The 27,461-nt window shown below is 50.0% G+C and overlaps 1 protein-coding gene across 1 annotated transcript in view; it reads left to right on the forward strand.

The window, feature by feature from the left end:
• The window catches only part of SMC6 (structural maintenance of chromosomes 6), a 413,908-nt gene that overhangs the window by 60,588 nt on the left and 325,859 nt on the right, over positions 1-27,461 (forward strand). The window contains 1 exon segment of the mRNA XM_030198844.1: positions 12,372-12,477. Within this exon segment, the coding sequence (XP_030054704.1) occupies positions 12,372-12,477 (106 nt within the window).

A 27,461-nucleotide genomic window follows, 5' to 3' on the forward strand; every position in this document is an offset into this window, starting at 1 on the left:
GACTCTGTTAGTTTCATTTGCTTTTGAATCAGAGAAGAATAATATATTTCGATTATACTTTAAACATATGAATGCTAAGTTCTTTGGTGAAAAAGTTCGGATATTTCCAGATTTGAATAGAGATACACAAAAAAGAAGACGAGAGTTTATGGTTTTTAAACCAAAAATTCTAGCCTTAGGTGGTACATATATCTTGAAATATCCGTGTAGATGTTTGGTATCAATTAATGTAAACCATGTATTTCTTGATCCAAAGACAATGCATGAACATATAAGTGCCAAGGAAAAAGGGAATGCTTCAGCCTGAATTATCCCATGGGGAAAATATGCTGTTAATACCTACTAGCAAGCTTATTACGCTCTCCTCTCTGATTACTTAAATTTCTTTATATTTTATTTAATTTACTTATATCTTGTCCTCCAAATTATTGTGGTCAATATATATTAATTTCTTTTTTTGTCTTGTGTACCTTTAAATAGGGAAAAGGAAGAGTTTTGTTAGAGTGCCTTAAAATTTAATCTATAATCCTGCATTTGTATAGATATGAATGTGTTATTTGAAAACTATAAATAAAGAAATTAAAAAAAAAAAAGCTGCTCTATCTCCTTTTTAAATGGTGATTCCAGCAGCCTGGTCCCACCCTGGTTAAGGTGGAGCCCATCCTTTCAGAATAGGGTCCCCCTTCCCCAGAATGTTGCCCAGTTCCTAACAAATCTAAAACCCTCCTCCCTGCACCATTGTCTCATCCACGCATTGAGACTCTGGAGCTGTGCCTGTCTCTTTGGCCCTGTGCATGGAACGGGTTACATTTCAGAAAATGCTACCCTAGAGGATCTGGATTTGAGCTTTCTACCTCAAATGGAGGAGTGGCCTAGTGGTTAGGGTGGTGGACTTTGGTCCTGGGGAACTGAGGAACTGAGTTTGGTTCCCGCCACAGGCAGCTCCTTGTGACTCTGGGCAAGTCAGTTAACCTTCCATTGCCCACCGCATTGAGCCTGCCATGAGTGGGAAAGCGCGGGGTACAAATGTAACAAAACAAAAAAAAATTTGGCTTCCAGAACCTCCCTCCCACATTTTCCTATGTCATTGGTACCCACATGTACCAAGACAGCCGGCTTCTCCCCAGCACTATCTAAAATCCTATCTAGGTGACGCATGAGGTCCACCACCTTTGCACCAGACAGGCAAGTCACCAGGTGATCCTCACGTCCACCAGCCACCCAGCTATCTATATGCGTAATGATCCTGCAGTGCTAGATTCTATCTGTCAATGCTGCGGTACAAAGTTCTTAAAACTAAGTGGAAAAGACTATGGAGATTAGTTGATAAAATTTGCTTATTATAATTTTATTTTGCTTAACACTAACCTACAATTCCTCCTTTAAACCCCAATTTTTAAGTTCCCAAAGCACAAAGCAAAATAGCGTTCACTCACCAGACAAATGTCCTCTTCTCTTGGAACTTCTCAGAAAGAAAGTTCAGTGGGACCTTTCCTCTTTATATAGTTTTGAATCTAAGGGGCCTTTTTTAAACAGGCTCTTTGAAGCTGACTCAACAACCTATGCAAGTATTCTACTTCCCCACACCTTAATTAACACTTAATTGAGGTCGCTGGATGAGCTACCTCTCCAGCAGCCAAGGAACAGAAAATAACTGCCCTTTAGAACAAGAGTTTTCGGCTGTTTAGTTTCTACCTATAGAAATGGTTTCAGTTTAAAACTATGGGAAAAATGCCTATTTCTAGAGAAAATTTCAGTTTAAAACTTTGGGAAAAGGGTTTTGTACACTATGAGGCATATTTTCAAAGCACTTTGGGAGGCTAAGTTCCATAGGTTTCTATGGAACTTTGGGAGGCTAAGTGCTTTGAAAATGAGTCTGTATGACAACTAGTTAATGATGCTTGCTTCTCTCTCTCTTTTCCCCCTTAATACTAAACTAGATCCTGCTTGCTTTTTTTTTTTGTTACATTTGTACTCCGCGCTTTCCCACTCATGGCAGGCTCAATGCGTCTTACATGGGGCAATGGAGGGTTAAGTGACTTGCCCAGAGTCACAAGGAGCTGACTGTGCCTGAAGTGGGAATCGAACTCAGTTCCCTAGGACCAAAGTCCACCACCCTAACCACTAGGCCACTCCTCCACTCCACTTTTCCCTCTCTCGCTCTTTTTTTTTTTTTTATTCCCCCTTAATACTAAACTAGATCCTGCAGTGCCTTCTAGATTCTTTCTGTTAATGATGTGGTACAAAGTTTTTAAAACTAAGTGGAAAAGACTATGGAGATTAGTTGATAAAATTTGCTTTTTATATTTTTATTTTGCCTAACACTAACCTACAATTCCCCCTTTAAACCCCATTCTTTAAGTTCCCAAAGCACAAAGCAAAATAGCGTTCTTACCAGAGAAATGTCCTCTTCTCGTTTCTTCTGCGCTTAAAATTTACAAACCTTTGAAGGTGTTTTTATCTGTGACCTTCTGTTATATCATTTTTATCAGTATAACCATACTATGAACCTATGATATAAAGGAGCTAAAGTGATACATCCCGAAAGAACCCCAACCCTATCCCCCACTCCCCAGTGTACAGGATAGCCAGACGTTAAGTCTGCTCAATGTGCCATTAGCATCATACCTTTTGCTATGAGTTTATCTTGTTGGGCAGACTGGATGGACCGTAAAGTTCTTTATCTGCTGTTATCTACTATGTTACTATTACAGTTCCTAGCATTCTGCGTGCCTTTTTGGCTGCATCTGAACACTGACTGGGATTTCAGTGTGTTGTCCTTGATTTTCCTGAGTGGTAGCGCTTAATGTGGAACCTAGAATCATGTAGCTATAATTTGGGTTCTTTTTCCCTTTTAAATCACTTTGCAGTTGTCCGCATTAGGTATCTAAAGGGCTGATAAAAGTTAGTCTCATAGAGTTCTGTAATTTCTCACAATCTGCTTCTGGATTTAGTGAGTTTTGGTATGTTGAAGACTTGGTGAGCTCAAAGTTACTGATGAGTTATGCACACCTTGAGACAGCCTATGATGATGAAACTTTGGCCTTGATGTGATTGATTCTTCTAGTATGTCTATGTTTACCATCAATTTAGAAGTTTTAAGTTAAGTATTCTTTCTTCTTTTTTTGGATCCATGAGAAAATATGACTTTCCTGTGAAGTTTTTAGCAAAAATAGAAATGAAATAAGGGTTTTTTATGCCGATGAGGAAAGTGTGACCCATGTTGTTTTCCTCCATTCCTTACAAAAAATATAGACTTGGTGGAGGTTGGGGTACTGAGGCTTTTTCCCTTTCTCTGGAGTACACTCTTTTTCACTTCACAGGAATATAGTATATTATCAAGTAAACTTGCAGTTCATGTAAGAGGGTTTTTTTGATTTTGTGTTCTCACAGCTGGGTGACATCATCAGATGGAGTGTGGTGTGTGAGTGCAGGTTCCTGTTTTCATTTTTTCGTGGCGCAGGGAAGGACGCATGATAGTGTTCCGCTCATAGTGTGTGTGTGTGTTTTTTTTCTTCTGATTCTCAGTGCCTTCCTGACCAGGTATTTTTGTCTCTTTTTATGGTTATTATTCCTTCCTCTTTATTTTATTCTGTTACCCTTTCATTTTTGTAGTGTTTTCAGCTCTTCAACTTTCCTGTCTTTTTCACGTGTTGTTAGGCCTGTTGGCCGGAGCACTGACCTCAGTTTTAACGCTGCCCCTTTTTACAGATCACAATTCAGAAATTGTATTTGGCCGTGATTCTTTTCTCAAAGTCCAAGAAGCCCCCAGTGGCTTCAAACAGTGCACCTAAATGCAGCTGAGGACACAGTGCAGGGCAGGTCCAGCAGGAGAGACTTTTTGGCTCCTCGAAGGCCAGCCTGTTGACATTGACACCGGAAGTGTTGACCTCAATTGCTGTTAAGACTTCAGCTACCACTGGGAATGCACTGCCATCGAGGAGGTCTCCAACTCTCTCGAAAGGTGCTGAAAGTGGGCCCTGGGACTAGTCAGCATTACACCTGACATTGAAGACAAGTACAGGTTCAACTACCTCATCGGCATTAAAGGACCACTATGCTGAGCATCGGGGGGAAGCCTAAGAAGCATAATCGTCTATCCTCAGGGGGAGGAATGCTGGCTTCGGCCTAACCCCTGGTAAGCCTTTCCTCAGCTGAGAGGTGCCCACCTCTACCACCGGCTGCCTTTCAGGTGCTGTGGAGGACTTGCAGCTCATCTGCATATCCTTACAGCCTTCTCCGGGGTGACACCCAGGTCCACCCCGATCCACTCAGGGCCTCTGCTCTAGGTGCCGCGCGCATTTTTCTCTTTCTATCTAATCTTTTTCCAGTTGCTAAGTACCTTAATCGTTTATGGCCCCTATTCACATTCTCTTCCTAGCTCTGTCCCTTCCTAATCTTTTCCCTCACCCCCTACCTCTCTCTGCTACAGGAACTCACTTCCCATCCATTGACTTCATCACCTCACCTTCTCTCCTACCCTCTTCCTCCCTCTTGGCTCTTAATCTCCGTCTCTTTCTTCCCTCCATTTTGCCTTCCCCATTCCACCTAAATACCTCTCGCCTTCGACGCCACACCTCTCCTACTCTCCTCCGCTCTCTTTTACTCCTTCTCTTACTCTCAGCTGGTGACATCAATCCCAATCCTGGCCCTCCTCACCAACTCTTATCCAAACTCTACAGATCTCACCGTGACCTCTCTAACCTCATCTCTATTCCTCTACTCCCCTCCTCTTCTCTGCCCTTCTCTTGCGCCCTATGGAATGCCTGCTCTATCTGTAACAAACTCCCCTATATCCAGGACCTCTTTATCTCGCGTCACCTCCATCTGCTCGCCATAACAGAAACCTGGCTCTGCCCTGATGACTCTGCTTCAGTCGCAGCCCTGTGCCATGGCGGTTATCTATTTTCACATACTCCTCGCCCTGCTGGCCGTGGGGGCGGTGTTGGACTACTTCTCTCTCCCTCCTCCAGATTTCAACCCCTTCTTCCACCTCAATCTCACTGTTTTTCCTCCTTTGAAGTCCACTCTATCCGCCTTTTCTCTCCTCTGCCTCTTCGAATAGCGGTCATTTATCGTCCCCCTGATAAGTCCCTTTCATCCTTTCTCAGTGACTTTGACGCCTGGCTTGCCTTCTTCCATGATCCTTCCTCCCCCTCTCTCATCCTTGGTGACTTTAATATTCCTGCTAATGATCCTTCCAACTCTTATATTTCCAAGTTACTCGCTTTAACGTCGTCCTTTAATCTCCAACTATGCTCCACCTCCCCCACTCATCAAAATGGTCACTGTCTTGATCTCATCTTCTCCTCCAACTGTTCACCTTCTAGTTTCCTTGCCTCTGATCATCCCTCCTCTGATCACCATCTTATAACTTTCACACTTAAATCTCCTCCCTCCCAGTCCCGTCCTATCCTATCTAATTTATCTAGGAATCTTCACGATATTGACCCTTCATCTCTATCCTCCCATGTTTCAAACCTCCTCTCTACTGTGGCACCATCCACGTCTGTCAACGAGGCTGTTTCTTCTTACAACAATACTCTATCCTCTGCCTTATCTTGCACCTTAGATGACCCGCCCTGTAAGGCGTACAAAACCCCAACCTTGGCTGACTTCTAATATCCGCTACCTACGTTCCTGTACCCGCTCCGCCGAACGCCTCTGGCGGAAATCTCGGGCCCTTGCTGATTTCTTACACTTTAAGTTCTTGCTGACCTCCTTCCAATCTGCTCTTTTACGTGCCAAACAGGATTATTATATCCAACTGACCAACTCTCTTGGCTCTAATCCTCGACTTCTCTTCACCACATTGAACTCTCTCCTCAAGGTGCCCCCTCCCCCAACTCCCCCTTCATTATCTCCTCAGACCCTTGCTGAATTCTTTCACAACAAGGTTCAAAAGATAAACCTTGCTTTCTCTACCTCACCACCTCTCCCTCCACTAGTCCGTTCCCCTCTCTCTCCTTCCCCTCATTCCCTTTCCTGAAGTTACTATTGAGGAAACTACACGTCTCCTTTCTTCCTCAAAATGTACCACCTGTTCCTCTGATCCCATTCCCACCCACCTTCTTAATGCCATCTCTCCTACTCTTATTCCTTTTATCTGTCACATTCTCAACCTCACTTTCCACTGCAACTGTCCCTGCTGCCTTTAAACATGCTGTGGTCACACCTCTCCTTAAGAAGCCTTCACTTGACCCTACCTGTCCCTCTAATTACCGACCCATCTCCCTCCTTCCTTTTCTCTCCAAATTACTTGAGCGTGCTGTTCACCGCCGCTGCCTTGATTTTCTCTCCTCACATGCTATTCTTGACCCATTACAATCTGGTTTTCGCCCTCTCCACTCAACCGAAACTGCGCTTACTAAAGTCTCCAATGACCTATTACTGGCTAAATCCAGAGGTCAATATTCCATCCTCATTCTTCTTGATCTTTCCGCTGCTTTTGACACTGTCGATCACAGCATACTTCTCGATACCCTGTCCTCACTTGGATTCCAGGGCTCTGTCCTTTCCTGGTTCTCTTCCTACCTCTCCCTCCGCACCTTTAGTGTTCACTCTGGTGGATCCTCTTCTACTTCTATCCCTCTGCCTGTCGGCGTACCTCAGGGTTCTGTTCTTGGTCCCCTCCTCTTTTCTATCTACACTTCTTCCCTTGGTTCATTAATCTCATCCCATGGCTTTTCCTACCATCTCTATGCTGATGACTCCCAAATCTACCTTTCTACCCCTGATATCTCACCTTGCATCCAAACCAAAGTTTCAGCGTGCTTGTCTGACATTGCTGCCTGGATGTCTCAACGCCACCTGAAATTAAATATGACCAAAACCGAGCTTCTCATTTCCCCCCCCAAACCCACCTCCCCACTCCCCCCGTTTTCTATTTCTGTTGATGGCTCTCTCATTCTCCCTGTCTCCTCAGCTCGAAACCTTGGGGTCATCTTTGACTCTTCTCTCTCCTTCTCTGCTCATATCCAGCAGACCGCCAAGACCTGTCGTTTCTTTCTTTACAACATTCGTAAAATCCGCCCCTTTCTTTCCGAGCACTCAACCAAAACCCTCATCCACACCCTTGTCACCTCTCGTTTAGACTACTGCAATCTGCTTCTTGCTGGCCTCCCACTTAGTCACCTCTCCCCTCTCCAGTCGGTTCAAAACTCTGCTGCCCGTCTCATCTTCCGCCAGGGTCGCTTTACTCATACTACCCCTCTCCTCAAGACCCTTCACTGGCTCCCTATCCGTTTTCGCATCCTGTTCAAACTTCTTCTACTAACCTATAAATGTATTCACTCTGCTGCTCCCCAGTATCTCTCCACACTCGTCCTTCCCTACACCCCTTCCCGTGCACTCCGCTCCATGGATAAATCCTTCTTATCTGTTCCCTTCTCCACTACTGCCAACTCCAGACCGCGCCTTCTGTCTCGCTGCACCCTACGCCTGGAATAAACTTCCTGAGCCCCTACGTCTTGCCCCATCCTTGGCCACCTTTAAATCTAGACTGAAAGCCCACCTCTTTAACATTGCTTTTGACTCGTAACCACTTGTAACCACTCGCCTCCACCTACCCTCCTCTCTTCCTTCCCGTTCACATTAATTGATTTGATTTGCTTACTTTATTTATTTTTTGTCTACTAGATTGTAAGCTCTTTGAGCAGGGACTGTCTTTCTTCTATGTTTGTGCAGCGCTGCGTATGCCTTGTAGCGCTATAGAAATGCTAAATAGTAGTAGTAGTAGTAGTAGTCTATCCTCATTGACGTAGGGTGCCAGGAGCTCTGGAACGTCTGCATCGCCAGCACTTGAAAAGCACTCTCTCTATTAGAGGTGCTGGTGTGCAAGTCTCCGAGCAGCCAGGTTCCTGCTTTGGTTCAGCACTGACATCTTGTTAGGCTGCCTCTCTCGGCTCTTCCACCTTTGCCAGTTGTCTCCCTTCCATGACTGGTTCTAAGCCATGATCAGGGAGAAGCTGGCGCCGATGCTACAGTTGTAGTCGGGGAGGTGCTAACGCAGATGTTGTAGTTGCAATTCACAAAGGCATCAAGGATGCTTGTGCTATCTGTGGATCAGCCCCAGATTCTTCCTGAGACTCTGTCCACATCTGTGGAGAGATCAGAGTGTTGATATTTGATTCATGCAGAACAACACTCGAAATTGGGGGAGAAAGTTTCCCTGGAGTCTGAAGGTAGAGCTGTACCTCGGTGCTTTTTGGGGCATGGACATGGTTCCACAGAGCTGAAGCAGACAAAAGTTGAAGGTGGATACGTGGTATCGTATCCAAAAGGCGCCCGGTTTTGAGAAGGCACAACTGCCTTGCCACTCTCTGGTTGTCAAATCCACCTTAAAATGAGCTAGGGGCTCCAGGAGTTAAGCGTTGGCACCAAAGGCTCGGACACTAGACTCGTTTGGGAGGAAAACATTTCAGGCCTTTATTGCCTGCGTCCAGTCCTGCCAGCTCTACATGAGCATTTGCTTGCAATCTTAGCTATGCAGTACACTCAGTCTTGCAGATTCTATCCCACTGGAGCAAACAGCAGAGCTTCGCCAGTTGGCCAGTAAGCAGCCATGGGTGTAGGGGTGGACAGACTCTCATTACTGTGTGTCTCTGACATAGAACCAGTGGTTCAGGAGAGGTTGGTGGATGTACCTTGCCAAGGAGGCAATCTCTGTTTGGGGACAAAGTGGAGAAGGTTGCTGACTTCATAAAGAAACATATTGATACCATTCAGACCCTGTCTCGGCAACGTCCAGCTGCAGCCTTTTTGTCTAGGAGTTTTTTTGAGTAGGCCTAAGTGGTAACTCTACTACTGTCAAAGGCATAGGTTTCTGCCATGGTCTAGGTGGTGACCCTACTATTCTCAAAGGTATAGGTTTCTGTCGCCTTCTCTCTTTGCCCAGAGTCCTCAGGCCCAGCATTCTTGGCCTCACCAGTCCTGACCTCAGAAGTCCCAGCCGGCTCCCTAGTTGAAGCAAGGGGAGAGCTTTTGACTGTCTCCAGGAGTGCTTAGCCGCACTCAAAGCATCCATCGTGGACGGCCTATTGGTAGGAAGGAGGCAGAATTTTTTCCAACATAGGTTGCCCTTTGTAACCTCCGACCAATGGTTTCTTCAAGTAGTCCCATCTCGATTGCGTCCTGCATTGGTGTCAAAGAGCATCATTCATGAGCTGTCTGCACAAACTTGTAGAGGAAATATCTGCTCTTCTACAGGCCAGTGCAGTTGAACCAGAGAAGAAGGAAAGGAATTCTATTCCAGGTACTTGCACCAGGGAAATTGGGGTGGGGGTGGATTTCATCCCATCCTAGACCTAAGGACTCTGAAGAAATTTCTGGTCAAAGAAAAGTTTAGGTTGATTTCCCTGGGCACCCTTCTCCCTATTATTCAGGGAAAAGATTGCCTATGCTCTCTGGACTTAAAAGTTGCCTCTACCCACATTTCAGTACTTCCCAGTCACAGGAAGTATCTCAGATTCCAAATAGGGAAACACCACTACCAGTATCACTTCTGCCATTTGGCCTTTTGCCAGCTCCCAGGGTGTTTATCAAGTGTTTAGCGCTAGTTGCAGAATATTCGCGCGACTGGGAGTATGTGTTTGCCTGGCTGGGCGATTGACTGGTCAACAGCACATTGCAGAGGGAACGATAGTCAGTGCGCGTAACTAGTCGGGTGTTGGAGTTACTAGGGTTCATCCATAAACTACCCCAAGTCCCACCTTCTCCTAGTTCAGGAATTGGAGTACATAGGAGCCCTGCTCGATATATTGCAGGCTTGGGCTTTTCTTCCATGATCGAGAGCAGAGACCTTAACACTTGCCTCACAGGTCCAAAGCAGCAAGCAGGTCACAGCTCAGCAAATGTTGAGATTGGTGCTCACCGCTTAAGCCATGTAGCCTGTCACTCTCTTGGCACGTCTCCATTTGATAGAGTCCCAGTGGACTCTAGCTTCCCAGTGGTCTTGGGTGGCTGGGAATCTAGTGGATGTAATCCAAATTCCACTAGAATTGTCATGTACCTGAGATATCAAGGTTGGAGCCAAGCGTTCTCCCCTCAAACAAATTGTATACTTCCCTTCTGACTTCCACACTTTAGCATGCCTGCAGTTTGGGTGCGCCTACTCTGACGTCAGACGCCTTCATTTTAAAACCAGGAACTTCTCCCTACTTCATTGCCTCGGCTACAACCTTCTTGGTGTCTGGTGCGTTTATCTTGTTGCTGTTTTGTCTGACCTGACTACTGCCTGACCTGACTACTGCTGGATTGCTACCTGACCACTGCTGGATTGCTGCCTGACCTGACTATTGCCTGGTACCGACCACTGCTGGATTGCCATCTGCCTTGACCACTGCCTGGTACTGATTTCTGCTGTGCTCTGCTCTGTCTGAGCTGAGTCCTCTTCCTTGCCTGACTTCCTAAGTCCTGTTTGCCACTTGAACCAAGGGGCTCTACCGCTGGGGAATGGTGTTCACCGCAGGTGAAGCATTGGGTTTCTGACTGCTGGTCCTTTGATCAGCACAAGGGCTCACTTCCACTCCTGACATTGTGACAAGAATTGACTCATGCCCCTCTCTAGTGTCCCTGTTCTGGAATTATCCTCCGAAAATCCATGAAGGTTGAAATATTTTCCAACCCTCCTCATGCAGAATGAGGGATCCTTTCTGTGTCCCAACCGCCAATCTTTGGCCCTGATGGCTTGGATGTTGAGAGCATAGAGTTTGAACCCTTAGATTTTTTGGAGGGTGTCTCCCGCATCTTGCTGGCTTCCATGAAAGATTCCCCTGAAAAGTGTTACTTATTTAAGTTGAGGAGGTTTTCTATCTGATGTGAGGGCAAGACCTTAGATCCCCTCATTTGCCCTACGCAAAAACTGCTTGAATACCTCCTACATCCCTCTGAGTCTGGTTTGAAAACCAACTCTGTAAGGGTTCATCTAAGTACAATTAGTACTTATCGCCATGTAGGAGGTAAGCCCATCTTTTTACAGCCTGTAGTTGTTCGCTTCTTGAGAGGTTTGCTATTGACAAAGCCCCTTGTCAAGCCACTAACTGTGTCATGGGATCTCAGTGTTGTCTTCACCCAGCTGACAAAAGCTCCTTTTAAACTACTTCATTTGAAGTATTTGATCTTGAGCGTTGTGTGTTTTGGTTGTGGTCGCTTCAGCTCGCAGAGTCAGTGAGCTTCACACCCTAGTAGCTGATCCACCTTACACTAAGTTTCACTACAACAGAGTAGTTCTCTGTACACACCTGAAGGTCCTTCCTAAGATAGTGTCAGACTTCCTTCTTAATCAGTCATTCTGCCAACATTTTCCCCCAAACTACATGCCCATCCTGGCAAAAGTGTACTACATACCTTAGATTGGAAGTGAACCTTAGCCTTCTATCTGTAGTAGACTAAAGCCCATAGACACTCCACCCATATTGCATTCCCTTCATTTATGCCCAGGCTGGGCTGACACTAGAGGGTCATGTCAAGGCTCATAATGTCAGAGCCATGGCTACGTCGGTAGGCCACTTGAGATCAGCTTCCATAGAGGAAATTGCAAAGTGACAATGTGGTTTTCTGTCCACACATTCACATTTCATTACTGCCTTGAGCAGGATACCCAACTTGACAGACTGTTTAGACAGTCAATCCTGAAGAATTTGTTCGTGTAGAATCCAAGTCCACCCTGCAAGCCTAGTTTTCTTCGTTTCCAGGCTGCACAATCATTGCATTACAGTTTTAGTACATTGGACTTATCAAACCAACACTTATACCAAGGGTGGGCAATTTATGGACTGTGGATCGGATGCGACTTGCCATTGAATTTTACGCAGCTTTGCCAGACCATAGGATGTGTACACAGAAAACATTAACAAGAGTCTTGGTGATTTTCAAATACTGTATTTCACAAATATGTTCAGAGTAGCCACTCTCAGCAGTTTTAGATACATTTTTATTTATCACAGAATGTCTGTGAAGCTCTGTGCATTTCTGATTCTGATTACTATGTAGTGCTGCACCCCGTCAGAGATAGTACTAACATTTGTACAGCCTCTGTGTGTAAAGGTTTCCCACCCGTGACTTATACCATACTCTTGATGCAAGCGACTACTAAAATGTGGCTGCATGAGTTCACTGGTGTGTACATTTTTAATAAAGGATTTTACTGTGACACCATACTGGATAACCTAGTGTTTTTCTTGCCATTTTGGTAGTTATCATTTACACCTCTTGCCTGGTTTCTTCTGACCCCTTTTGTGGTCATTGTGTCTTTTCATTGGACTGATTTATTCTGTTGTCTTTGGATAACCCCTGTTGACTGTTTTGCTTTTTTTTTTTTCCCTGTACCTTGAGTGTCATTGGAATTATATGAATGTTCTTTCTTCCTGCAGGTGGGAAAAGTGCAGTGTTAACAGCTCTCATTGTAGGCCTTGGTGGGAAAGCTACTGCAACAAATCGTGGTTCTTCTTTGAAAGGATTTGTGAAGTATGGCCAGTCGTAAGTAGAACCTTCTTTGTTACCAAGTATCAGACCGACAAATTAAAAGTTGAGCTGGAGCTTCAAAAATGTAGGGAAACTTTGATAGAATATGTTTCTTTTCCATATATTTTATTCTATGATTTTGCTTTAGTGCAGAAATTCAGTAAATTGTAACAATCAATTGCTTCTGGGTATGTACATTTCTTGCTTTATATTTTGATTGCTGCTGCTGCTTTGAAGAGGGAAGGGAGAGTTTCGGCATTATTACTCTTCCTGCTTATCTTTATCCCCTAAGTACTCTATATTTGATCATTGTCATCCTGTCATGTGTTCTGTCTATAAAAAACTGCATCCCCAGGAAAGAGAGCAGCCAAGAGAAGCATGTCAAGTATGCTAAAGCAGCATAGGACACTTTAACCAGGTACATCACTTAGTTGGCTATTACCTTGTCCCTGGCTTGCAGAATCCTAAATTGAAACGTGTAGAGGAATGGCGGTTAATCCGTTGCATGACACTGAGAACTGCAGTAAGATTCTATTTCTCCTGTTTTGTGTAAATATGACTTACTATTTTCCTTCAGACAGTATAGCATTGTTTATCATCTATAATGGATGTTTTCTGATATCAGCAGGATTTATCAGGCACAAAAGTAGTTGACATCCATTGGTTCTGGGATGAATAAGCTTCCCCAGAGCTTAGAACTGTTATAAAATTCTGAATATGTGCAGGCCTTCTTGTGCACAGTGGTCTCTTCAGTTCCTCAGTCTTCGTTGATGTTGAAACCTATTAGTTCAGCCTGTGGTAAATTCTCACTTTCATCTAACCAGAGTTCACTTATTCCTAAGTTTTCAAGATGTTGTTCATGGATGATGACATAGATCACTGAGGATTTCTTAGCAGATGATTTGGCATTCACCAGTCCTGTGGGTTGGTATGGCATTAAGGTGATCCTTTAAGTACTGTTACATAGGTGTTTAACCTCTTTCACTTTTGTGTGCTCTTTGGTTGGTGGGAATTATAGTTTTCTCTCCCACACACCACTGGGGTCCCCGAGGTCTCTTGGTCTGCTGGGCCAAGACACTTTCTTTGTGTCAGACGCTCCTTAGACAAATTTCACTGGCTGACTCCACAGAGTCATTTAGGCAAAAGTCCTAAAAGACACTGTGAATTGGCAATCTTACCAGTTGGTAATGCAAAGCTTAAGAGAACAGACCTTTTAAAGTTGTAATTTCAGACCAGGACTGGGAGATCAAATGCTTCTAGTAATAGAGAAACAAATGATTGCACTTTGCCTTCTGTGTGACTCTCCTTGGAGACTTAATGCAGAGGAGGTTGATGGTGGACTTTAGTTTTAACAGATTGCAAATTGGCAAGTGGCAAGCTTAAGCAGGAGGGTAGAGTGGATTGCTGCTTATCTCCAGAAGGGGAGATCCTCTATGAGTTGTTTGTTCAAAGGCTAATTTGCTTTCTCCCAACAGAGTCACTGGTTCCACCCACTAAGTTTAAAACAACTGTTAGGTGGGGGAAGGGAGGAATTAGCTATTTTTGATGAACAAGAGAGAGATCTGATGGTAAATAAGTTTATCAATATTGTTGTGAGAACAGCAGATACCACTGCAAATTGGCAAGTGGCAAGCTTAAAGCAGGAGGGCAGAGTGGATTGCTGCTTATCTCCAGAAGGGGAGATCCTCTGAGTTGTTTGTTCAAAGGCTAATTTGCTTTCTCCCATCAGTCACTGGTCCCTATTGTAGCATTGGGATTTAGCCGCAAGGGAGACTAGATCCCTCCACTTTTGGCTCAGTCCCCCTCCCTCAGCCAGTGATTAAGAGCTGGTTAAAAGATAGGAAGCAGAGAGTAGGGTTGAATGGTCATTATTCTCGATGGAGGAGGGTAGTTAGTGGGGTCCCTCAGGGGTCTGTGCTGGGACTGCTGCTTTTTAACATATTTATAAATGACCTTGAGATGGGAGTAACTACTGAGATAATTTAATTCGCAGATGACACAAAGTTATCCAGGGTCGTCTCGTCGCGGGAGGAGTGTGAAAGATTACAAGAGGACCTCGTGAGACTGGGGGATTGGGGGTCCAAATGGCAGATGAAGTTCAACGTTGACAAGTGCAAAGTGATACATGTGGGAAGGAGGAACCCGAATTACGGCTATGTCATGCAAGGTTCCGTTTTAAGTGTTACGGACCAAGAAAGGGATCTGGGAGCCATCGTGGATAGGACGTTGAAATCTTCAGCTCAATGTGCTGCGGCGGCTAAGAAGGCGAACAGAATGTTGAGTATTATTAGAAAAGGGATGGAAAACAAGCATGAGGATGTTATAATGCCGTTTTCTCCGAGGACAAGCAGGCTGCTTGTTCTCACTGATGGGTGACGTCCACGGCAGCCCCTCCAATCGGAAACTTCACTAGCAAAGGCCTTTGCTAGTCCTCGCGCGCCCATGCGCACCGCACATGCGCGGCCGTCTTCCCGCCCCAACCGGCTCGTGTTCATCAGTCTTCTTTTGTCCGCGCTCGGGACGGTCGTGTTTTGCGCCGTTTCGCGCCCCTCAAAATGACCCTCGTGCGTCGTCGCGATTTCGCTAAAAAAAAAAAAAAAAAAAGACCTCAGCCTTGTCCCTTCCCGTGTGTCCAGTTTGTTTCCCCGACGTAAGTTTCCTTTCGCTTTCGGGGTAGGCCTTTTTTGGGGCCTCGGTACGGGTTTTTTCTCTCCCCCTTATTTTTGGTGCCCTTAGTCGCCATCGCGAATTTTGATTTCGCCGGCATGATTTTTCCGCCCATGTCATCGAAGTCTCCCAGCGGCTTCAAGAAGTGCACCCAGTGCGCCCAGGTAATCTCGCTCACTGATAGGCACGCGTCGTGTCTTCAGTGTCTGGGGGCTTGGCACCGCCCGCAGGCCTGCAGTCTTTGTGCTCTTTTACAGAAGAGGACTCAGGTTGTGAGATTGGCCCAGTGGAACGTGTTGTTCTCGGGCTCTTCGTCGACAACAGCACCGGAGGCATCGAGTGCATCGACGTCAGCAGCATCAAGACCTTCGACCTCGGCATCGACTGCATCGAGGTATCGACCCTCTGCATCGTCGGTACCGAGACATCGGAAGGCTGCGTCGGTGGTACCGGGACCTCCGCTGTTGCTGATGTTGTCGGACGGTGGTGCTTCGACTGGAGTGCAGGTGAGGGCTGTCCATTCCCCTGCTGGTGGCGGTGAGCCTTCAGGTGGGTCTCCTCCTACCCTGAGGGCTCCTGCGGTACAGCCCCCTCGAGACCGACCTTCTTTGGCCTCGGCCCCAAGGAAGAGACGGCTGGATTCTACATCCTCCTCGTCGGTACCGGGAAGCTCCGGTGACATGCTTCGTTTGAAGAAATCAAAGAAGCATCGACACCGGTCACCTTCGCACATTGGTACCGAGAGCTCTGGGTCGCCGAGGGAGTCGGCACCCAGTAGGCATCGGCACCGGGAGGACCGCTCACCCTCTATTCAGGAGGTGTCGATGCGCTCCACCTTGGACAGCCCGGAACAGCCTCCAGGCCCGGAACAGACTCTGACCTCGACGCCTGCATCGGCTTCCATGTCTTTCTCCACAGCCCTGCACGAGAGTCTCCGGGCTGTTCTCCCGGAGATCCTGGGAGAGCTGTTGCGCCCTTCCCCTCCGGTACCGGGGGTGCTTGCGCCACCGGTACCGTCGAGTGAGGCGCCGGCTGGCCCCTTGCCCATGGTGAGGTCTCCGACATTGGTACCGCTTGCGGTATCGACTGCGGCCGCCTCCCAGGAAGGCTCCCCGACGACGTCGGCGGAGGGAGCTTCGCCGGTGCTGGCGAGGGAGTCTACCTCTCGACGATCCCACCATGGCCGTGTTTCCACGGAGTCGAGTCGGGCACGGCTTCAGACACAGGTTCATGAACTTGTGTCTGATACTGATGGTGAGGCCTCATGGGAGGAGGAGGAGGACATCAGATATTTCTCTGATGAGGAGTCTGATGGCCTTCCTTCTGATCCCACTCCCTCCCCTGAAAGGCAGCTTTCTCCTCCCGAGAGTCTGTCTTTTGCGGCCTTTGTCCGGGAGATGTCTACGGCCATCCCCTTCCCGGTGGTTGTGGAGGATGAGCCCAGAGCTGAAATGTTTGAGCTCTTGGACTATCCTTCTCCACCTAAGAAAGCGTCCACAGAAGCCATGCATCATGTCCTAAAAAAGACATTGCTGGTGAACTGGACCAAGCCTTTAACTAATCCCCATATTCCCAAGAAGATCGAGTCCCAGTACCGGATCCATGGGGACCCAGAGCTGATGCGCACTCAGTTGCCTCACGACTCTGGTGTGGTGGATCTGGCCCTAAAGAAGGCTAAGAGTTCTAGGGAGCATGCTTCGGCGCCCCCGGGGAAGGACTCTAGAACCTTAGACTCCTTTTTTTTTTTTTTACCATTTGTACCCTGCGCTTTCCCACTCATGGCAGGCTCAATGCGGCTTACATGGGGCAATGGAGGGTTAAGTGACTTGCCCAGAGTCCCAAGGAGCTGCCTGTGCCTGAAGTGGGAATCTAACTCAGTTCCTCAGTTCTCCAGGACCAAAGTCCACCACCCTAACCACTAGGCCACTCCTCCACTTTGGGAGGAAGGCCTACCATTCTTCTATGCTCGTGGCCAAAATTCAGTCTTACCAGCTCTACACGAGCATCCATATGCGGAACAATGTGCAGCAGTTGGCGGGCTTGGTGGACAAGCTCCCTCCTGAGCAAGCCAAGCCATTTCAGGAGGTGGTCAGGCAGCTGAAGGCGTGCAGAAAATTCCTGGCCAGAGGGGTATATGATACCTTTGATGTTGCGTCCAGGGCCGCTGCTCAAGGTGTGGTGATGCGCAGGCTCTCATGGCTGCGTGCCGCCGACCTGGAGAATAGGATCCAGCAGCGGATTGCGGACACCCCTTGCCGTGCGGACAACATTTTTGGAGAGAAAGTCGAACAGGTGGTAGAGCAGCTCCACCAGCGGGATACCGCTTTCGACAAGTTCTCCCGCCGGCAGCCTTCAGCATCTCCCTCCTCAGGTAGACGTTTTTATGGGGGAAGGAAGACTGTTCCCTACTCTTCTGGTAAGCGTAGGTACAATCCTCCTTCTCGACAGCCTGCGGCCCAGGCTAAGCCCCAGCGCGCTCGCTCTCGTCAGCAGCATGCGCCTTAGCAAGGCCCCATGGCTCCCCAGCAAAAGCAGGGGGTGAGCTTTTGACTGGCTCCAGCAGAGCATAGCCGACATCAACGTATCAGTGCCGGGCGATCTGCCGGTCGGGGGCAGGTTGAAAGTTTTTCACCAAAGGTGGCCTCTCATAACCTCCGACCGTTGGGTTCTTCAAATAGTCTGGCAAGGATACACCCTCAATTTGGCCTCGAAACCTCCAAATTGCCCACCGGGAGCTCAATCCTACAGCGTCCAGCACAAGCAGGTACTTGCAGAGGAACTCTCCGCCCTTCTCAGCGCCAATGTGGTCGAGCCCGTGCCATCCGGGCAAGAAGGGCTGGGATTCTATTCCAGGTACTTCCTTGTGGAAAAGAAAACAGGGGGGATGCGTCCCATCCTAGACCTAAGGGCCCTGAACAAATATCTGGTCAAGGAAAAGTTCAGGATGCTTTCCCTGGGCACCCTTCTTCCCATGATTCAGCAAAACGACTGGCTATGCTCTCTGGATTTGAAGGACGCCTACACGCACATCCTGATACTGCCAGCTCACAGGCAGTATCTGTGATTTCAGCTGGGCACATGTCACTTCCAGTACTGTGTGCTACCCTTTGGGCTCGCCTCTGCGCCCAGAGTGCTCACGAAGTGCCTGGCTGTAGTAGCAGCAGTGCTTCGCAGGCTGGGAGTACTCGTGTTCCCCTATCTCGACAATTGGCTGGTGAAGAACACATCCAAGGTAGGAGCTCTACAGTCCATGCAGATGACTATTCGCCTCCTGGAGCTACTGGGGTTTGTGATAATTATCCAAAGTCCCATCTTCTCCCAGTACAGAGACTCGAATTCATAGGAGCTCTGCTGGATTCTCGGACGGCTCGTGCCTATCTCCCAGAGACGAGAGCCAACAACTTGTTGTCCCTCGTCTCTCGGGTGCAAGCGTCCCAGCAGATCACAGCTCGGCAGATGTTGAGATTGCTGGGCCACATGGCCTCCACAGTTCATGTGACTCCCATGGCCCGCCTTCACATGCGATCTGCCCAATGGACCCTAGCTTCCCAGTGGTTTCAGGCTGCTGGGGATCTAGAAGACGTGATCCACCTGTCCACGAGTTTTCTCAAATCCCTGTATTGGTGGACGATTTGGTCCAATTTGACTCTGGGACGTCCTTTCCAAATTCCTCAGCCACAAAAAGTGCTGACTACGGAAGCGTCTCTCCTGGGGTGGGGAGCTCATGTCGATGGGCTTCACACCCAGGGAAGCTGGTCCCTCCAGGAACGCGATCTGCAGATCAATCTCCTGGAGTTACGAGCAGTCTGGAACGCTCTGAAGGCTTTCAGAGATCGGCTGTCCCACCAAATTATCCAAATTCAGACAGACAACCAGGTTGCCATGTATTACATTAACAAGCAGGGGGGCACCGGATCTCGCCCCCTGTGTCAGGAAACTGTCAGCATGTGGCTGTGGGCTCGTCGTCACGGCATGTTGCTCCAAGCCACATATCTGGCAGGCGTAAACAACAGTCTGGCCGACAGGTTGAGCAGGATTATGCACCTCACGAGTGGTCGCTCAACTCCAGAGTAGTGCGCCAGATCTTCCAGGTGTGGGGCACCCCCTTGGTAGATCTCTTTGCATCTTGAGCCAACCACAAAGTCCCTCAGTTCTGTTCCAGACTTCAGGCCCACGGCAGACTGGCATCGGATGGCTTCCTCCTGGACTGGGGGGAAGGTCTGCTGTATGCTTATCCTCCCATACCCCTGGTGGGGAAGACTTCGTTGAAACTCAAGCAAGACCGAGGCACCATGATTCTGATTGCTCCGTTTTGGCCGCATCAGATCTTGTTCCCTCTTCTTCTGGAGTTGTCCTCCGAAGAACCGTGGAGATTGGAGTGTTTTCCGACCCTCATCACACAGGACGAAGGGGCGCTTCTGCATCCCAACCTCCAGTCTCTGGCTCTCACGGCCTGGATGTTGAGAGCGTAGACTTTGCCTCTTTGGGTCTGTCAGAGGGTGTCTCCCGTATCTTGCTTGCTTCCAGGAAAGATTCCACTAAGAGGAGTTACTTCTTTTTATGGAGGAGGTTTGCCGTCTGGTGTGACAGCAAGGCCGTAGATCCTCGCTCTTGTCCTACCAGACCCTGCTTGACTACCTTCTGCACTTGTCTGAGTCTGGTCTCAAGACCAACTCTGTAAGGGTTCACCTTAGTGCAATCAGTGCATACCATTACCGTGTGGAAGGTAAGCCGATCTCAGGACAGCCTTTAGTTGTTCGCTTCATAAGAGGTTTGCTTTTGTCAAAGCCCCCTGTCAAACCTCCTACGGTGTCATGGGATCTCACTGTCGTTCTCACCCAGCTGATGAAACCTCCTTTTGAGCCACTGAACTCTTGCCATCTGAAGTACTTGACCTGGAGGGTCATTTTCTTGGTGGCAGTTACTTCAGCTCGTAGAGTCAGTGAGCTTCAGGCCCTGGTAGCCCAGGCCCCTTAAACCAAATTTCATCATAATAGAGTAGTCCTCCGCACTCACCCTAAGTTCTTGCCGAAGGTAGTGTTGGAGTTCCATCTGAACCAGTCAATTGTCTTGCCAACATTTTTTCCCTGTCCTCATTCCTGCCCTGCTGAACGTCAGCTGCACACATTGGACTGCAAAAGAGCATTGGCCTTCTATCTGGAGCGGACACAGCCCAACAGACAGTCCGCCCAATTGTTTGTTTATTTTGATCCCAACAGGAGGGGAGTGGCTGTGGGGAAACGCACCATATCCAATTGGCTAGCAGATTGTATTTCCTTCACTTACGCCCAGGCTGGGCTGGCTCTTGAGGGTCATGTCACGGCTCACAATGTCAGAGCCATGGCTGCGTCAGTGGCCCACTTGAAGTCATCCACTGTTGAAGAGATCTGCAAAGCTGCAACGTGGTTATCTGTCCACACATTCACATCTCATTACTGCCTGCAGCAGGATACCCGATGTGACAGTCGGTTCGGGCAGTCAGTGCTTCAGAATCTTTTCGGGGTTTAGAATCCAACTCCACCCCCCTAGGCCCATGTTTATTCTGTTCCAGGCTACACTCTCAGTTAGTTGGATAAATTGTTAGGTCAATCTCAGTTTTGTCCTCGCCGTTGCGAGGCCCAATTGACCATGTTTGTTGTTTTGAGTGAGCCTGGGGGCTAGGGATACCCCATCAGTGAGAACAAGCAGCCTGCTTGTCCTCGGAGAAAGCGAATGCTACATACCTGTAGAAGGTATTCTCCGAGGACAGCAGGCTGATTGTTCTCACAAACCTGCCCGCCTCCCCTTTGGAGTTGTGTCTTCCCTTGTCTTTGTCTTGTTACATATGGGACTGACGAACACGAGCCGGTTCGGACGGGAAGACTAGTGAAGTTTCCGATTGGAGGGGCTGCCGTGGACGTCACCCATCAGTGAGAACAATCAGCCTGCTGTCCTCGGAGAATACCTTCTACAGGTATGTAGCATTCGCTATATCGATCCATGGTGCGACCGCACCTGGAGTATTGTGTTCAGTTCTGGTCGCCTTATCTAAAAAAGATATTAAGGAATTGGAGAAGGTGCAGAGAAGGGCGACGAAAATGATAAAAGGGATGGGACGACTACCTTATGAGGAGAGGCTAAGAAGGTTAGGACTTAGCCTGGAGAAAAGGCGGCGGAGGGGTGATATGATAGAGGTGTACAAAATAATGAGTGGGGTAGAGCGGTCAGATGTGAAGCGTTTGTTTACACTTTCTAACAATAATGAACCAGGGGACACAAGATGAAATTAGAATGTGGTAGGTTTAAAACAAATCAGAGAGAGTTTTTCTTTACTCAGCGCGTGGTTATTCTCCGAGGACAAGCAGGCTGCTTGTTCTCACGACTGGGTTGACGTCCGCGGCAGCCCCCACCAACCGGAAGAAGCTTCGCGGGACGGTCGGCACGCAGGCCACGCCCACCGCGCATGCGCGGCCGCCTTCCCGCCCGTGCGCGACCCGCTCCCCGCCCAGTTCCTTTTTTTCCGCGCCTGGAGAGAGTCGTGCTTTGCCGCTCTCTCTACTTCAGCCGCCGGATTCTTGCGATCGCGTATACGCGGATCGCGCTTCGTTAATTTAATTTAATTTCCTTTTATTATCGTTTCTTTTACAAAAAAAAAAAAAAAAAAAAAGACTGCGCGTGTGGAGCACGCGCTCCCCTTTTCCCTCGCTTCCAGCGGGGACGCCTCGTTGCGGCCTAGTGGCCGCTCGGTATCGGCTAGTTTTTTTTCGTGGTGTGATTTTAGCCACCATTGCCGACTTTGACTTCGCCGACGCCGATTTTTTCCGTCGATGTCCTCGAAGGTCCCGAGTGGATTTAAAAAGTGTGGTCGCTGCGGCCGGCCGATCTCGCAGACCGACACCCACGCTTGGTGCCTCCAGTGCCTCGGGCCGGAGCACAATCTCAAGTCGTGCGCGCTGTGTCTCGGTCTCCGGAAACGGACTCAGGTTGCGAGGCAAGTTCTGCGGGACCGTCTTTTTGGAACTTGCGCCGGCCCCTCGACGTCGACCTCGACGGCATCGGTATCGAAGGCCGGATCTTCGGTACCGGTATCGATGCCCGAGACATCGGCACCGATGGCAGCGACCCCAGGAGAACAGGTCCCGTCGGCCCGCCGGTCCGCCGGTGAGAGTGGGGTTGAGAGGCCGCGTGGGCTGTCCAGCCCCGGTCACTCCCTCAGCTCGTGAGCCACGGGACCGAACCCTGTCTGACCCGGTACCCTCGAGACCGAGGGGGATCGACTCCTCCTCCTCCATGCCCTCCGGCGCCGTGACGTGCACCGGAAAAAAGACAAGAAGCGCCGTCCACCGGAGCCCTCGGTGCACCCTGAAGGGGAGTCGACGCCGAAGCGTCATCGCAGAGAGGAGAGATCTCCGTCGGTGGTGGAGGTACGACGCGTCGGGGTTCCGGCACTCGGTGCCGTCTCCTGGCCCCCAGCAGCTTCTGGCACCGGGGACACCCTGTACCCGCCCCAGACCGCCTTTCCCGGCAGCGGGCCTGGACGAGTGCCTCAGAGCCATCCTTCTGGGATCCGGAAGGGCTGATGCGCCAGGCTGTGCCGGCGTCGGGGGTGCTTGCGCCCCCGGCCCGATGACTGTGCGCCGCGAGCTCTAGCCCGGCGCCGGGCTGTCGACACCGCCGCCGCTTGCGGTGCCGGTCTCGACCGCCACGCAGGTGGAGTCCCCGTCGACGTCGATGGAGGGAGCTCCGTCCCCGCCGGCGCGGGAGTCCACCGCTCGACGACACCGAGGCCTCGGTGCCTCGACGTCGAGCCGGGCCCGGTACCGGACTCAGCTACATGAGCTAATGTCCGATACCGAGGATGAGGACTCGTGGGGGGAAGAGGAAGACCCGAGATATTTCTCCTCAGAGGAGTCTACGGGCCTTCCCTCGGACCCCACGCCGTCACCGGGAGAGGAAGCTCTCACCTCCTGAGAGTCTCTCCTTTGCCTCCTTGTGCGGGATATGTCTATAAGCATTCCCTTTCCCGTGGTCTCTGTGGAAGAGCCGAGGGCCGAGATGCTCGAGGTCCTCGACTATCCATCACCACCTAGAGAGTCCTCCACGGTACGCTGCACAATGTCCTGAAGGAGACGCTGCTTCGGAACTGGGTGCGACCACTAACTAACCCCACCATTCCCAAGAAAGCAGAGTCCCAGTACAGGATCCACTCTGACCCAGAGCTCATGCGGCCCCAGTTGCCCCATGACTCAGCGGTCGTGGATTCTGCTCTCAAGAGGGCACGGAGTTCGAGGGATACCGCCTCGGCGCCCCCGGGGCGGGAGTCTCGCACTCTGGACTCATTTGGGAGGAAGGCCTACCAATCCTCCATGCTCGTGACCCGCATCCAATCTTACCTGCTCTATATGAGCATCCACATGCGGACCAATGTGCAACAGCTGGCGGACCTGGTCGATAAGCTCCCGCCGGAGCAGTCCAGGCCATATCAGGAGGTGGTCAGGCAGCTGAAGGCGTGCAGAAAGTTCCTGTCCAGGGGGATTTTTGACACCTGTGACGTGGCATCTCGTGCTGCGGCCCAAGGTATAGTGATGCGCAGGCTCTCATGGCTGCGTGCCTCTGACCTGGACAACCGCACCCAGCAGAGACTGGCTGACGTCCCTTGCCGGGGGGATAATATTTTTGGCGAGAAGGTCGAGCAGATGGTTGACCAACTGCATCAGCGGGAAACCGCTCTCGACAAGCTCTCCCACCGGGCGCCTTCAGCACCCGCCCCCGCGGTCGGGGCGTTTTTCCCGGGCTCGGCAGGCTGCACCCTATTCTTTTGCGAAGCGTAGGTACAACCAGCCGGCCCGAAGGCCTCGTCAGGCACAGGGACAGCCCCAGCGCGCTCGTCCCGTCAACAGCGTGCGCCTAAGCAGCCCCCTGCGCCTCCACAGCAAAAGCCGGGGACAGGCTTTTGACTGGATCCACGGGAACATAGCCGCCCTACAAGTGTCCGTACCGGACGACCTGCCGGTCGGAGGGAGGTTAAAATTCTTTCACCAAAGGTGGCCTCTCATAACCTCCGACCAGTGGGTTCTCCAAATAGTGCGGTGCGGATACGCCCTGAATTTGACCTCCCTGCCTCCAAATTGTCCTCCGGGAGCTCAGTCTTTTCAGCCCCCATCACAAGCAGGTACTTGCAGAGGAACTCTCCGCCCTCTCAGCGCCAATGCGGTCGAGCCCGTACCACCCGGGCAGGAAGGCAGGGATTCTATTCCAGGTACTTCCTTGTGGAAAAGAAAACAGGGGGGATGCGTCCCATCCTAGACCTGAGAGGCCTGAACAAATTCCTGGTCAAAGAAAAGTTCAGGATGCTTTCCTTGGGCACCCTTCTGCCAATGATTCAGAAAAACGATTGGCTATGTTCCCGGATTTAAAGGACGCATACACTCACATCCCGATACTGCCAGCTCACAGACAGTATCTTCAGATTCCGCCTGGGCGCACGGCACTTCAGTATGTGTGCTGCCCTTGGGCTCGCCTCTGCCCCACGAGTGTTTACAAAGTGCCTCGTGGTGGTAGCGGCCTACCTACGCAAGCTGGGAGTGCACGTGTTCCCATATTCGACGATTGGCTGGTCAGAACTACCTCGGAGGCAGGAGCCCTCCGGTCCATGCAGTGCACTATTCAACTTCTGGAGCTGCTGGGGTTTGTGATAAATTACCCAAAGTCCCATCTCCAGCCAACTCAGTCTCTGGAATTCATAGGAGCGCTGCTGAATTCCCAGATGGCTCAGGCCTACCTTCCCGAAGCGAGGGCCACCAATCTCTTGGCCCTGGCTTCGCAGACCAGAGCGTCTCAGCAGATCACAGCTCGGCAGATGTTGAGACTTCTGGGTCATATGGCCTCCACAGTTCATGTGACTCCCATGGCTCGTCTTCATATGAGATCTGCTCAATGGACCCTAGCTTCCCAGTGGTTCCAAGCCACCGGGAATCTAGAGGATGTCATCCGCCTCTCCACCAGTTGCCGCACTTCACTGCTCTGGTGGACCATACGGACCAATTTGACCCTGGGACGTCCATTCGAAATTCCGCAGCCCACGAAAGTGCTGACGACGGATGCATCTCGCCTGGGGTGGGGAGCCCATGTCGATGGGCTTCACACCCAGGGTCTGTGGTCCCTCCAGGAAAAGGATCTGCAGATCAACCTCCTGGAGCTCCGAGCGATCTGGAACGCACTGAAGGCTTTCAGAAGATCGGCTGTCCTGCCAAATTATCCAAATTCGGACAGACAATCAGGTTGCAATGTATTACGTCAACAAGCAGGGGGGCACCGGATCTCGCCCCCTGTGTCAGGAAGCCGTCGGTATGTGGCGTTGGGCGTGTCGGTTCGGCATGCTTCTCCAAGCCACGTACCTGGCAGGCGGTAAACAACAGTCTGGCCGACAGACTGAGCAGAGTCATGCAACCGCACGAGTGGTCGCTCCATTCCAGAGTGGTACGCAAGATCTTCCGAGCGTGGGGCACCCCCTTCGGTGGATCTTTTCGCCCTCTCAGACCAACCACAAGCTGCCTCTGTTCTGTTCCAGACTTCAGGACACACGGCAGGCTAGCGTCAGATGCCTTTCTCCTTCATTGGGGGACGGCCCTCCTGTATGCTTATCCTCCCATACCTTTGGTGGGGAAGACCTTACTGAAGCTCAAGCAAGACCGCGGCACCATGATTCTGATAGCGCCCTTTTGGCCCCGTCAGATCTGGTTCCCTCTTCTTCTGGAGTTGTCCTCCGAAGAACCGTGGAGATTGGAGTGTTTTCCGACTCTCATTTCGCAGAACGACGGAGCGTTGCTGCACCCCAACCTTCAATCCCTGGCTCTCACGGCCTGGATGTTGAGGGCGTAGACTTCGCTGCGTTGGGTCTGTCTGAGGGTGTCTCCCGGGTCTTGCTTGCCTCTAGGAAGGATTCCACTAAAAAGAGTTACTTTTTCAAGTGGAGGAGGTTTGTCGTTTGGTGTGAGAGCAAGGCCCTAGAACCTCGTTCTTGCCCTGCACAGAACCTGCTTGAATACCTTCTGCACTTATCAGAGTCTGGCCTCAAGACCAACTCAGTAAGGAATCACCTTAGTGCGATTAGTGCTTACCATTATCGTGTGGAAGGTAAAGCCATCTCTGGAGAGCCTTTAGTCGTTCGATTCATGAGAGGCTTGCTTTTGTCAAAGCCCCCTATCAAGCCTCCTACTGTGTCATGGGATCTCAACGTCGTCCTCACCCAGCTGATGAAACCTCCTTTTGAGCCACTGAATACCTGCCATCTGAAGTACTTGACCTGGAAGGTCATTTTCTTGGTGGCAGTTACTTCAGCTCGTAGGGTCAGTGAGCTTCAAGCCCTAGTAGCTCATGCTCCATATACTAAATTTCATCACAACAGAGTAGTGCTCCGCACTCACCCAAAGTTCCTGCCGAAGGTGGTGTCGGAGTTCCATCTTAACCAGTCAATTGTCTTGCCAACATTCTTCCCCAGGCCGCATACCCGCCCTGCTGAACGTCAGTTGCACACATTGGACTGCAAGAGAGCATTGGCCTTCTACTTGGAGCGGACACAGCCCAACAGACAGTCCGCCCAATTGTTTATTTCTTTCGACCCTAACAGGCTAGGGGTCGCTGTCGGGAAACGCACCATCTCCAATTGGCTAGCAGATTGCATTTCCTTCACTTACGCCCAGGCTGGGCTGACTCTTGAGGGTCATGTCACGGCTCATAGTGTCAGAGCCATGGCAGCGTCGGTGGCCCACTTGAAGTCAGCCACTATTGAAGAGATCTGCAAGGCTGCGACGTGGTCATCTGTCCACACATTCACATCTCATTACTGCCTCCAGCAGGATACCCGACGCGACAGTCGGTTCGGGCAGTCGGTGTTGCAGAATCTGTTTGGGGTGTAAATCCAACTCCACCCTCCAGGACCCGAATTTATTCTGGTCAGGCTGCACTCTCAGTTAGTTGTTCTTCGTAGGTCAATTTCTGTTGTACCCTCGCCGTTGCGAGGTTCAATTGACCTGGGTTATTGTTTTGAGTGAGCCTGAGAGCTAGGGATACCCCAGTCGTGAGAACAAGCAGCCTGCTTGTCCTCGGAGAAAGGGTATGATACATACCTGTAGCAGTTGTTCTCCGAGGACAGCAGGCTGATTGTTCTCACCTACCCTCCCTCCTCCCCTTTGGAGTTGTGTGTTTCATATTTTATTGCTTGTCATTCAACTGGCGGGAGCGGTCGCGCACGGGCGGGAAGGCGGCCGCGCATGCGCGGTGGGCGTGGCCTGCGTGCCGACCGTCCCGCGAAGCTTCTTCCGGTTGGTGGGGGCTGCCGCGGACGTCAACCC

Source organism: Microcaecilia unicolor, chromosome 3, assembly GCF_901765095.1.
Source record: "Microcaecilia unicolor chromosome 3, aMicUni1.1, whole genome shotgun sequence".
NCBI lineage: Eukaryota > Metazoa > Chordata > Amphibia > Gymnophiona > Siphonopidae > Microcaecilia > Microcaecilia unicolor.